Source organism: Octopus sinensis, linkage group LG27 (assembly GCF_006345805.1).
Source record: "Octopus sinensis linkage group LG27, ASM634580v1, whole genome shotgun sequence".
NCBI lineage: Eukaryota > Metazoa > Mollusca > Cephalopoda > Octopoda > Octopodidae > Octopus > Octopus sinensis.
This window is the reverse complement of record NC_043023.1, coordinates 13,472,921-13,486,403: the sequence shown is the minus strand read 5'-3', so window position 1 is coordinate 13,486,403 and position 13,483 is coordinate 13,472,921. Positions and strand designations below refer to the sequence as shown.

The 13,483-nt window shown below is 40.6% G+C and overlaps 2 protein-coding genes across 2 annotated transcripts in view; both read right to left on the bottom strand.

Annotated features, from left to right (window-relative positions):
• LOC115225209 overlaps positions 1-13,483 on the bottom strand; it is a 35,790-nt gene that overhangs the window by 3,125 nt on the left and 19,182 nt on the right. Inside the window, exon 3 of the mRNA XM_036513956.1 lies at positions 7,153-7,162. Within this exon, the coding sequence (XP_036369849.1) occupies positions 7,153-7,162 (10 nt within the window). The remainder of the gene's footprint in view (positions 1-7,152; positions 7,163-13,483) is intronic.
• Positions 1-13,483, bottom strand: part of LOC115225344 (phosphoribosyl pyrophosphate synthase-associated protein 2-like) — a 28,814-nt gene that overhangs the window by 14,220 nt on the left and 1,111 nt on the right. Inside the window, exons 2-3 of the mRNA XM_029796294.2 lie at positions 4,052-4,104; positions 760-826 (exon numbers count right to left, since the gene is read on the bottom strand). Coding sequence (XP_029652154.1) covers positions 760-826; positions 4,052-4,104 — 120 coding nt within the window. The remainder of the gene's footprint in view (positions 1-759; positions 827-4,051; positions 4,105-13,483) is intronic.

The window sequence follows — 13,483 nt, the reverse complement described above, 5'->3', positions numbered from 1 at the left end:
GCACCTGTGCCAGTGGCACATAAAATCACCCATTACACTCTCAGAGTGGTTGGCCACACAGGGTTGAACACAGAGGGGACAAACTACAAAGTAGAGCCTTTCTTTTAGGGGAGAAAAAAAAAGGCGGGGGTAGGTTTTTGGTCAAAAGGGATCGTAAAAAAGGCAGGGCATCCAGCTGTAGAAACCATGCCAAATCAGATTGGAGTCTGGTGCAGCCCCTCAGCTTACTAGCCCTGGTCAAATAGACAGATTGACAGAGACAGATAGACAGAGATAGAGAGATAGACAGATAGATAGGCAGACAGACAGACGGATAAACAGACAGATAGCTAGATAGACAGACATGGCACCCATGCCAGTGGCACATAAAAGCACCCATTACCCTCTCAGAGTGGTTGGCATTAGGAAGGGCATCCAGCTGTAGAAACACTGCCAAATCAAACTGGAGTCTGGTGCAGTCCCTCAGCTTACTAGCCCTGGTCAAACTGTCCAACTCATGCTAGCATGGACAACGACAATAGATAGAGACCACAGGGTAAGCGCTTGAGGCCATACTGCACACCGAACACGACAGCACATGCTGAGGAGGACACTACATGCTACAACCTGTACCAGAGACCACAGCACACACTGGACACCATAGCGCAAGTGGGACACCATAGCACACATCGGAGACCCTCGCCACCCTTCACGCACACTGTACATCAGAGACCACCACCACACACACGCATATCCTCAAACCAGAGGTCACCTACTTACTTTGTTGCTGTCTGAAGGATGTAGACATCTTTGCCTCGGACTGATTCTTTGATTTCAACATTGGTCTCTGCAAAGACACACAGACAAATATTTGATGAGTACTCTCTTTATTTTCATTCTTCATTATCATTATTATTGTTGTTATTATTATTATTGTTGCTGTTGTTATTATCATTATTATTATTGTTGTTATTATTATCATCATTATTATTGTTATTATTATCATCATCATCATCGGAATCGAAATTGAACCAATCCTATGACTGGCACCCGGCAGATGCCAGGACCCCTGGACTGGAGATACGTAAAAAGCACCATCCGAATCGTGGCCGAAGCCAGTGCCACCTCGACTGGCTTCCGTGCAGGTGGCACGTAAAATGCACCATCCAAATCGTGGCCGATGCCAGCGCTGCCTCGACTGGCTTCCGTGTCGGTGGCACGTAAAAGGCACCATCCGAATCGTGGCCGAAGCCAGCGCTGCCTTGACTGGCTTCCGTGTCGATGGCACGTAAAAGGCACCATCCGAATCGTGGCCGAAGCCAGTGCCACCTTGACTGGCTTCCGTGCTGGTGGCACGTAAAATGCACCATCCAAATCGTGGCCGATGCCAGCGCTACCTCGACTGGCTTCCGTGTCGGTGGAACGTAAAAAGCACCATCCGAATCGTGGCCGAAGCCAGTGCCGCCTCGACTGGCTTCCGTGCTGGTGGCACATAAAAAGCACCATCCGAATCGTGGCCGAAGCCAGACCCCTCTGGCACCTGTGCAGGTGGCACGTAAAAAGCACCCACTACACTCACGGAGTGGTTGGCGTTAGGAAGGGCATCCAGCTGTAGAAACACTGCCAGATAAGACCGGAGCCTGGTGCAGCCTTCTGGCTTCACAGACCCCGGTCGAACTGTCCAACCCATGCTAGCATGGAGAACGGATGTTAAACGATGATGATGATGATCATCATCATTATTTTTATTATTATTATCATCAAGCTGTTTCGTTGATCAGATCGACTGGAACCCTCATCATCATAACCGACGGAGTGCCACGTATGTTTGTGTGAGTGAGCACCTGTTTCCCCATGGCTTCGTGTGTGTTCACTAACTGCGAACAATAACCTTGCTTCTAATACACACGGCAGCGTTTACGTGCAGTCTGCCGCGAAAGAGTGTCTGGGCTTCAAAAAATGTTTTGACATGTTGAGGCAGGTGTGGGTGTATGATAAGACGTTTGCTTTCCAACCACCTGGTTCCATGTTCAGTCCCACTGCATGACACCTTGGGCAAGTGTCTTCTACTATAGCCTTGGATTGACCAAATCCTTGAGTGAATCTGGTAAATGGAAACTGAAAGAAGCCCATCGTGTGTGTGTGTGTATGTATATATATATATATGGAGATGCAGGAGTGGTCGTGTGGTAAGAAGCTTGCTTCCCAACCACATGGTTCCGGGTTCAGCCCCACTGCGTGGTACTTTGGGCAAGTGTCTTCTATTATAGCCTCGGGCCAACCAAACCTCTTGTGAATGGATTTGGTAGAAGGAAACAAAAAGAAACCCATCATATATATATATATATCACCGTGACCGACCAGCCTATCAGATGTTGCTCCACATCGCTGGTCACAATGCGCTTTGCATTGTTTTAGCCTTCAAATGACGCCACCCCGCTGGCTAAGCGAGCAGGCCAACAGAAGAAAGAGAGAAAGTTGTGGTGGAAGAGTACAGCAGGGATCACCACCATCCCCTGCCGGAGCCTCGTGAAGCTTTAGGTGTTTTCGCTCAATAAACACTCACAACGCCCGGTCTGGGAATCGACACCGTGATTCTATGACCGCGAGTCCGCTGCCCTAACCACTGGGCCATTGCACCTCCATTATATATATATATATATAGATAGATAGATAGATATAGGCACAGACATGGCTGTGTCGTAAGAAGCTTGCTTCCGGGTTCAGTCCCACGGAGTGGTACCTTGGGCAAGTGTCTCCTACTATGCTCTCTGAAACACCAGTCTTAGGAGTGGATTTCGTAGACAGAAACTGAAAGCAGCCTGTTGTGTGTGTATATCTGTGTGTGTGTGCACGTATGCATGTGTGTACAATATTAAGAATCAGGAGAGAATTCCAAATTCTATGTATCATCTGATGAAAATTGTTTTTTTTACTAAAATGTAATGTATTTATTCATCTTTGAAAAAATGCATTAGAAACAGCTGTAAGGTGCTGACATTTAACCATTGTTTGTTATATATTTATTATATATATTTCTTTACTACCCACAAGGGGCTAAACACAGAGGAGACAAACAAGGACAGACAAACGGATTAAGTCGATTACATCGACCCCAGTACATAACTGGTACTTAATTTATCGACCCCGGAAGGATGAAAGGCAAAGTCGACCTCGGCGGAATTTGAACTCAGAACATAGCGGCAGACGAAATACCTATTTCTTTACTACCCACAAGGGGCTAAACACAGAGGAGACAAACAAGGACAGACAAACGGATTAAGTCGATTACATCGACCCCAGTGCATAACTGGTACTTAATTTATCGACCCCGGAAGGATGAAAGGCAAAGTCGACCTCGGCGGAATTTGAACTCGGAACATAACGGCAGACGAAATACGGCAACGCATTTCGCCCGGCGTGCTAACGTTTCTGCCAGCTCGCCGCCTTGTTTATATATTTATTATATACACACACACACACATATACAGAGAGACAGAGAGAGATAGACAAATAGAGAGAGAAATAGATAGACAGACACAGATAGATAGACACATATATACAGAGAGAGAGATAGACATAGACAAATAGATAGACTGACGGACAGACAGACAGATAGATAGATAGATAGGAGAGAGAGAGAAAGAGATAGATAGATAGATAGACAGACACACAGAGAGAGGGAGATAGACAGATAGATAGATAGATAGGAGAGAGAGAGAAAGAGATAGACAGATAGACAGACACACAGAGAGAGGGAGATAGACAGATAGATAGATAGATAGGAGAGAGAAAGAGATAGACAGATAGATAGGAGAGAGAGAGAAAGAGATAGACAGATAGATAGATAGATAGATAGATAGATAAATAGATAGATAGATAGATAGATAGATAGATAGATAGACAGACACATATATACAGAGAGAGAGGGAGATAGACAGACAGACAGACAAAGTTATAGAGAGACAGATACACTGATAGATAGATAGATAGGTAGGCAGATAGAAAGATAGACAGACGGATCGACAGATAGATAGACAGACAGAAAGAAAACTAAAAGTATGGCACTTACCCCTGTCACTCTTGTGATAAGCCCTCATGTCTCCCAGCTTGATACCGAGACGACTATTCAAAGAGAAAGAAAAAGACAAAAGTATAAAACACATCAGAACTGTCAGAACATAGCTGCTACACCACAAGCAGAATAACAAACACAGCCCCTAAGTTATCCAAACTATAGGGGCTCAGCTCCCACCATATATATATATATATATATATACTCTTTTACTTGTTTCAGTCATTTGACTGCGGCCATGCTGGAGCACCGCCTTTAATCGAGCAACTCGACCCCGGGACTTATTCATTTGTAAGCCCAGTACTTATTCTATCGGTCTCTTTTTGCCGAACCGCTAAGTGACGGGGACGTAAACACACCAGCATCGGTTGTCAAGCAATGCTAGGGGGACAAACACACACACACACACTTATATATATATATATATACATATATACGACAGGCTTCTTTCAGTTTGTTGAAGTGCCAGGGTGCTCCATCAAATCACAACTATGTAGGATGTACCCCTTTGAGAATACCTCATGCACTACTGAGAACTGCATGTGGAAGAGGTAGACCCAGGAAGACCTGGGATGAGGTGGTGAAGCACGACCTTCGAAGATTAGGCCTCACTGAGGCAATGACTAGTAACCGAGACTTTTGGAAATATACTGTGCTTGAGAAGACCCGGCAAGCCAGGTGAGACCATAACCTCGTGGCCTATGCCAGGGGCGTAACCAGCCCACTGAGGTGTACCTTTCTTTCATTGGACACTGAACTCTGCTTGCGAAGACCTGCTGAGGCAAGTGAGATAGAAATCAAATTCGATGACAACACCGCATGACTGGCATCTGCGCTAAGAGCACCATCCAAGCGTGACCGTTGCCAGGGCAGCTGACTGGCCCCCGTGTCGGTGACATGTAAAAAGCACCATTCAAGCGTGATCGTTACCTGTGTCGCCTTACTGGCACTTCTGACGGTGGTACATGAAAAACAACATTCTAGCGAGGGCCTTGGCACGTAAACAAACCATTCGAGCGAGGTTGTTGCCAGTGCCGCTGGACTGGCTCCAGTGCAGGTGGCACATAAAAAGCACCATTCAAGAGTGATCATTACCAGTGTCGCCTTACTGGCACTTGTGCCGATGGCATGTGAAAAAAAACATTCGAGCAAGGGCGTCGCCAGTGCCGCTTGACTGACTCCTGTGCAGGTGACATGTAAAAAGCACCATTTGAGCATGGACGTGTCCAGTACCTCCAGACTGGCCCTCGTGCCGGTGGCACATAAAAGCACCCACTACACTCTCAGAGTGGTTGGCGTTAGGAAGGGCATCCAGCTGTAGAAACTCTGCCAGATCAGATTAGAGCCTTGTGCAGCCATCTGGCTCACCAGTCCCCAGTCAAACTGTCCAACCCATGCCAGCATGGAAAGCGGGACGTTAAACGATGATGTCATATTAATTATTTATGTCATAATATTATTTAGGAAATAATGTAATTTTTCGAAATTAAATTCGGTCTGTACTTAACCATTATTATTATTATTTCGCCAACATTAGGATAAGTACATTAAAAAAAATATAGAATACCTCATAAGTGATATCATCATCATTTAACGTCCATTTCCCATGCTAACATGGGTTGGACGGTTCAACTGGGGTCTGGGAAGCCTGAAGGTTGCACCAGGCTCCAGTCTTATCTGGCAGTGTTTCTACAGCTGGATGCCCTTCCTAATGCCAACCACTCTGTGAGTGTAGTGGGTGCTTTTTACGTGCCACCAGCACAGGTGCCAGACGGGGCTGGCAATGGCCACGATCGGATGGTGCTTTTTACGTGCCACCGGCACGGAGGCTAGTCGGGGCGGCGCTGGCAACGGACAAGCATCCTAAATTCAGTGGCGGCATTAATAAAGATGTTACGAGTTAATTTAAGATTTATTAATGTATATCAAATTATACATAGGTATATATATATATAGGATTTAAACGGATACAAGGACTTGTGATCCGCCCATGGACCTTTTGCTTTGGAAATTTTTGCCCACTGCACTAAAAATTTTCCCCCACCCTATTCTAGATACACTATGTCAGAATAAATGTTGGGATGGTCACGGCTGGAACATCTTTGATCATAGGCTGTCTGTCTGGAACAGGACTGACCTGGGCTAAACAGCAACTAGTCACTAATACTAATTACTATGTTGTACATTAGATAATGTAGTCCTAGATACACTATGCCTGAATGAAAGATGGGATGGTCACAGCTGGAACATCTTTGATCATCGGTCTGTCTGGATCAGGACTGACCTTGGGCTAAACAACAACTATAGCCACTAATACTAACTACTATACTATACATTGGATAATGTAATCCTAGATACACTATACTTGAATAAAAGATAGGAGGGTCACAGTTGGAACGTCTTTGATCATAGGTCTCTCTGGATCAGGACTGACCTGGGGCTAAACACAACAATTATAGCCACTAATATTAACTACTACACATTAGATAATGTAGTCCTAGATACACTATGCCTGAATAATAGATGGGATGGTCACAGCTGGAACATCTTTGATCATAGGTCTGTCTGGATGTAGACTGACCTAGGGTTAAACAACAACTATAACCACTAATACTAACTACTATACAATACATTAGATAATGTAATCCTAGATACACTATACTTGAATAAAAGGTGAGATGGTCACGGCTGGAACATCTTTGATCATAGGTCTAACTGGATCAGGACTGGCCTGGGGCTAAACAACAACAACTATAGCCACTAATACTAACTACTATACATTAGATAATGTAGTCCTAGATACACGATGCCTGAATAATAGATGGGATGGTCACAGCTGGAACATCTTTGATCATAGGTCTGTCTGGATGTAGACTGACCTAGGGTTAAACAACAACTATAACCACTAATACTAACTACTATACAATACATTAGATAATGTAATCCTAGATACACTATACTTGAATAAAAGGTGAGATGGTCACGGCTGGAACATCTTTGATCATAGGTCTAACTGGATCAGGACTGGCCTGGGGCTAAACAACAACAACTATAGCCACTAATACTAACTACTATACATTAGATAATGTAGTCCTAGATACACGATGCCTGAATAATAGATGGAATAGTCACAGCTAGAACGTCTTTGATTATAGGTCAGTTAGGATCAGGACTGACCCAGAGCTAAACAATAAGAAGGACATTACGATCCTTCGACCCGTTCGTTGGACAAACACAGACGAACGTCTCTCCTCCCCTTCCCTCATCCGCCTCATATCTCAACACAAAAGCCGAAGCCACCACCACGTGGTTGCCCTACATTCTTATAAAAATCGCTGCCTCTTGAAAAAAAATTCTTTCATAATAAGCGAAGGATGCGTTAGACAACGCTAGTCCCCACCGCACCCCCGATAAGTTATTAGCTGAAAAATAACTGCTGCTACTACTACTATTTAATAATAGTAATAATAGTGATTTCATTTATTTACCATGAGGGGGACAATATAAAGACAGACGTGAAGTGTCGGGGGTCTTTTCGGTTTGAACGGCAGTTTTGTTTTTTCAACTAATTTCCATGTAACTAAACACTTTTAAACTTCGTATTCTTTATTTCCTTTCTTTTACTTGTTTCAGTAATTTGACTGTGGCCATGCTGGAGCACCGCCTTTAGTCGAGCAAATCGACCCCAGGACTTATTCTTTGTAAGCCCAGTACTTATTCTATCGGTCTCTTTTGCCGAACCGCTAAGTTTACTCTTTTACTTGTTTCAGTAATTTGGCTGTGGCCATGCTGGAGCACCGCCTTTAGTCGAGCAAATCGACCCCAGGACTTATTCTTTGTAAGCCCAGTACTTATTCTATCGGTCTCTTTTGCCGAACCGCTAAGTTTACTGTTTTGTTTCAGTCATTTGACTGCGGCCATGCTGGAGCACCGCCTTTAGTCGAGCAACTCGACCCCGGGACTTATTCTTTGTAAGCCCAGTACTTATTCTATCGGTCCCTTTTGCCGAACCGCTAAGTGACGGGGTCGTAAACACACCAGCATCGGTTGTCAAGCAATGCTAGGGGGGCAAACACAGACATACACACACACACATATATATATATATACATATATACGACAGGCTTCTTTCAGTTTCCGTCTACCAAATCCACTCACAAGGCATTGGTCGGCCCGGGGCTATAGCAGAAGACACTTGCCCAAGATGCCACGCAGTGGGACTGAACCCGGAACCATGTGGTTGGTAAGCAAGCTACTTACCACACAGCCACTCCTGCGCCTATACTGGTAGAATGTGTTTATAAAACATCTTTTTCTCTTGGCTTTCTTGAGAAAATTCTATAGTTTGTAAGATATTTATTGTTTTTTTTTTCCTTCAATTTCTGCAATTTCAACCAATCACTGACGTCTATTGAGGTAAAAAGCATTCCGTGCCGTATGAATATGTCCCTCGTTTAAGAAACAGATTGGGTTTATTTACATTTGTGAAGAAAAAAAAGATACCCTTCCCCCCACCTCTAACCCTAAAACAGATTGAAATGCAATAGATCGATACTAGGGTTATAATTATGAGTGACTATTTCATATGACACCGCTAGAAAAAACTGCCGTTCAAACAGAAAAAGTCCGCATTTTCATCCATCGTGCTTTAACCATTGTGCCACCTCGCCGCCCGAATAACACCCACACGACTGTCGTTATGTAATAGCGATTAACAGGGGTTGTATAAGGACTTAACGAGGGGCTGCTAAAAATAGCAACCAAATCACTTAATTAGAGAACCGTTTATAGTCTTCGAAAGAAAGAGAAAGGACACTTTAGATCAGTGTTAACCATTTTTTTTATCTGAGGACCACTTTGGAGGCACTACATAAGAAGAGTGGTCCCGGTGCGCGCACTCGCGTATCCGTGCTAGCTAGTCGTGACTAATCGATTCTTTGTGTTTTATTTATTTCGTGTAAAAAAAATTAGGTAGTCGTTGTAGGATCGACTAGTCACGATTAGCTAGCATGGATGCGCCGAGTACGCGAGTGCGCGCACCGGGACCATACTTCTTAAGTTAGTACCCACTTTGAATCCTCTCTTCACTGGACCCATCCTGGCCATCCGATGTTTAAAAAAAACATCATCGGCAATCTTTCGTCTCTAGTAGACCTTTCCGTCGATTTCCGTAAAAATTTTTTTTTTTTTTTTACATATGGGCTTGCGGGAACTTTTGAAGTAATGAGAGCGAAAGAGACTATGAGAAAGCGATTGTATGACGAGGGAAGTTCTTTTGAAGTTACCGTGCATGGGAAGCATTGATGTACATGTGTGTGTGTGTGTGTGTTTGATGGGTGTGTGGGAGACAGACAGTATGTTGTGTAAGTGAAGTGCTTCTGTTAGTGTGTGTGAAGAGAGAGAGTAATGTGTGAAAGAAAGAGATAACTGAAATTTTTTACTCGGTGTATGTGTATATGTATGTGTGTATGTGTATATGTATGTGTGTATGTATGTATGTGTGTGTGTGTGTATGTATGGCCGATTCAGTGTAATTTTTTACTCGGTGTATGTGTATACGTTTGATTGATTGATTGATTGATTCTAGTTTCAGCTTATGAGCTGTGGCCATGCTGGGGCACCGCCATGCTGGGGCACACACACATGTATATTACTTCAAAAGTTCCCGCAAGCCCATATGTAAAAAAAAAAAAAAATTTTTTTTTTACGGAAATCGACGGAAAGGTCTACTAGAGACGAAAGATCGCCAAAACATCATAATATATATTTTTATAATTAAATACTATTAGGTATTGTATTATTGGCAGCCGTATCGATGCCGGCTGAGATCCACTGGTTTAGATTTTAGGTCAAGGGTCAGGAATGACCCCTGGAGGGTTTTAGGGTGTATGTTGGGGCAGGATGAAGGGCGACGTTGAAATAGCTAGCCACGGTTGGAATCGAACTTGGAACGTCAAGCAACATAACTAAACTATTACAAGATACATAATTTTTTGTTCGACGCGCCAATCATAAAATAATATTGCTCATCCACGTGGGTACTTCAGCTATAAGATTACTAACAGGCCATAGTTAGATATATATACGCACGTGTATATATATACAAATATGGCATGGCATTATAGGACCACAAAAGCATTGAATGTCACAAATACACATATATATATATACATATACGAACGCATACATACATACATACATACACGAATACATATATACATGCATAAAAACATACACACATTTGTATGCATCTACATACAAGGATTCAAGTACATATGTATATACACACACATCCAAACGTACGTATGTGTACATGTGTGCGTGTATATAGTCTCTCTCTGCAGATATACAATATGTGGTATATATATATATATATATATATATATATATTATATATATATATATATATATGTATGTATGTATAGATAGATAGATAAGATCCGATATATATATATAAAAAGGGGTTTGTATGATCGTGTATAGAGGGATATATATTATTCAAAGAAATTCCAACTCTGTTTTTTACGTTTTATTTATATTCTTTATAATATTAATGTAGAATATAGAATATATAGTATAAATAATATATATATAGTATAATGAAATGAAGTGTATTGATTGTCTAATTGAATAGATGAAATATTAAATATAAAATATTAAGGGACTAGTATAATTTCTCGCAATAAAGCAGTCTTTAAGGTCCCAAGTTGTGACAGGAGTGTCTCAAACATACACTCATACAAATCCCTTTATATATATATATATATATATAAAATAACAAAGGGTAAAATTAATTAATTAATTAAGGAGTAGTCAATAATTTCACCAAGTAGAATTCGGCATGAAAAAAGGACCATTTCATGGTAAAACTTAAGTAATACTTAATAAATAGGGTTCAGCAAAAGATTTGCTTTACCACATACCGAAGTTTAGAAATAGCAGCCCAAAAACCTTAGCTATTTCTTCTACTTTATATATATATATATATGAATAATAACAAGGGTAAAATTAATAAATTAATTAAGGAGTAATCAGTAATTTCACCAAGTAGAATTCGGCATGAAAAAAGGGCCATTTCATGGTAAACTTAAGTAATGCTTAATAAATAGGGTCCAGCAAAGATTTGCTTTACCACATACCGAAGTTTAGAAATAGCAGCCAAAAAACCTTAGCTATTTCTTCTACTTTATATATATAGTGTAATAAATAAAATATATGCATACATACAAACATATATGTACGTACCCACATCTACATGTATATATACATGCATATAAATATATATATATATATATATATATATATACGTACAGGACATCACAGGAAGACGAAAAAAATCAACAGAACGAAAACGAAAAAGACATTTTGTTACTACAGAAGGACAGAGACGTGGGACAATATATATATATATATATATATATATATATATATATATATATATATATACACGCATACACCCGACACATTTAGGCGGGTGGATCTTTTGCGCGTCGTTTATTCAGGCTTATGAAATCGCGGTCAGCGTGAAACACCCGCGCAAATTTCATCGCTGCTTCATAAGCGTGTATAAACATATACATCTATACACACACACACACGTGTATGTGTATATATATATATATATATATATATATATATAAATGTATTCTCTGTGTGTGTGTGTGTGTATTTATTAATATTTAGTAGAAACAACTCAGTGACCCAAGGTCCCAACGATTCGTACGTCGACACATGTAGTATATATGTGTGTATATATATATATACATGTGTGTGTGTGTGTGTGTGTGTTGTGTATATATACGTGTGTGTGTGTTTGATAAGTGCCAACGCACGAAACTCACGGATCTTGAGTCACTGTTGCTTCTGCTATATATATATTAATAATAACATATACACAAATTCATGATTTTGCGTTCTATATTTCCTGCTTGCACCAACATACTATATATATATATATATACACGCGCGTAAACACATATGGATACAGATATATGTATACAAACACACTCATAGATAATGGTTACATACACACACACATATATACATGTGTCCACCTACATATACACATATATACACGTTTCATATACACACGCACGTATACAAATAAATACATACATCGAGGTACATACACACACACTGGAGCGCATATATACATATATATATATATACATACAAGCATACAAACGCAGACTCATAGATAATAGTACACACACACACATATATATATGCATGTGTCCACCTACATATACACGTTTCATATACACACGCACGTATACAGATAAATACATACATCGATGTATATACACATGTGCGCATATATATATTATATATGTATACAAACAAGCATACAAACGCAGACTCATAGATAATAGTACACACACACACATATATTATATACACGTGTCCACCTACATATACACACGTTTCATATACACACGCGCGTATACAGATAAATACATACATCGAGGTATATACACGGGTGCGCATATATATATCATATATGATACATACACCTACAAACATAGATAGGCAAATACACAAACATATACACACGCCTACACACACACACACACTGGTATATACGAGGGGGTTGCTGAAAAGTCCCTGGTTTTAAGGGTCTTGCGAATGGCCTGGTTTGGGGCCCAACTTTTTGAGTTCTTTTACTGAAGGACCGATGCAATTATGGTGGGAATTCACTTGATCTTCTTGTATTTTTGTTTACCCAGAGCCAAAAACTTTTCTACACAACCTTCGTATATATATACATACATACACACACACAGACACATATATATATATATATAGTAATACTAAGTAATTAAGGGTTTAGCAACGATTTGCCTCACCACACACCGAATTTAGAAATAGCAGTCAAAAGGTTTTGGCTATTCTTTCTACTTAAAAGGGAGATCCCAGTAAAACCACAGCACTTAATTATATTATAATTAATATATATAATATTATATATATATATATATATATATATATATATATATATATGCATACATGAGAGGGTGTTCAAAGGTTCCTGGCTCTTTAAATGTGTAGCGAAGGGCCTGGTTGGAGGGCCAACCTTCCAATTTCTTTCTACAGGGCTTAGAAAAACTGAAGGACCACTGCAATAAGGGTGTGAAACTGTTGGATAAAATCATAATTAACCGACCGATCGTCCTGTAAATTCCTTTATCCAAAACCAGGAACCTTTCAGCGACCCCCCTCATATATATACATACATATATATATATATACACACACTCACATATATATATATATACACACACAAATGTGAACACATGTGTATATATATACATACACACACTCACATATATATATATACACAAACCTGAACACAGGTGTATATATATACATATATATATACACACACCCACTCACATATATATATACACACACAAATGTGAACACAGGTGT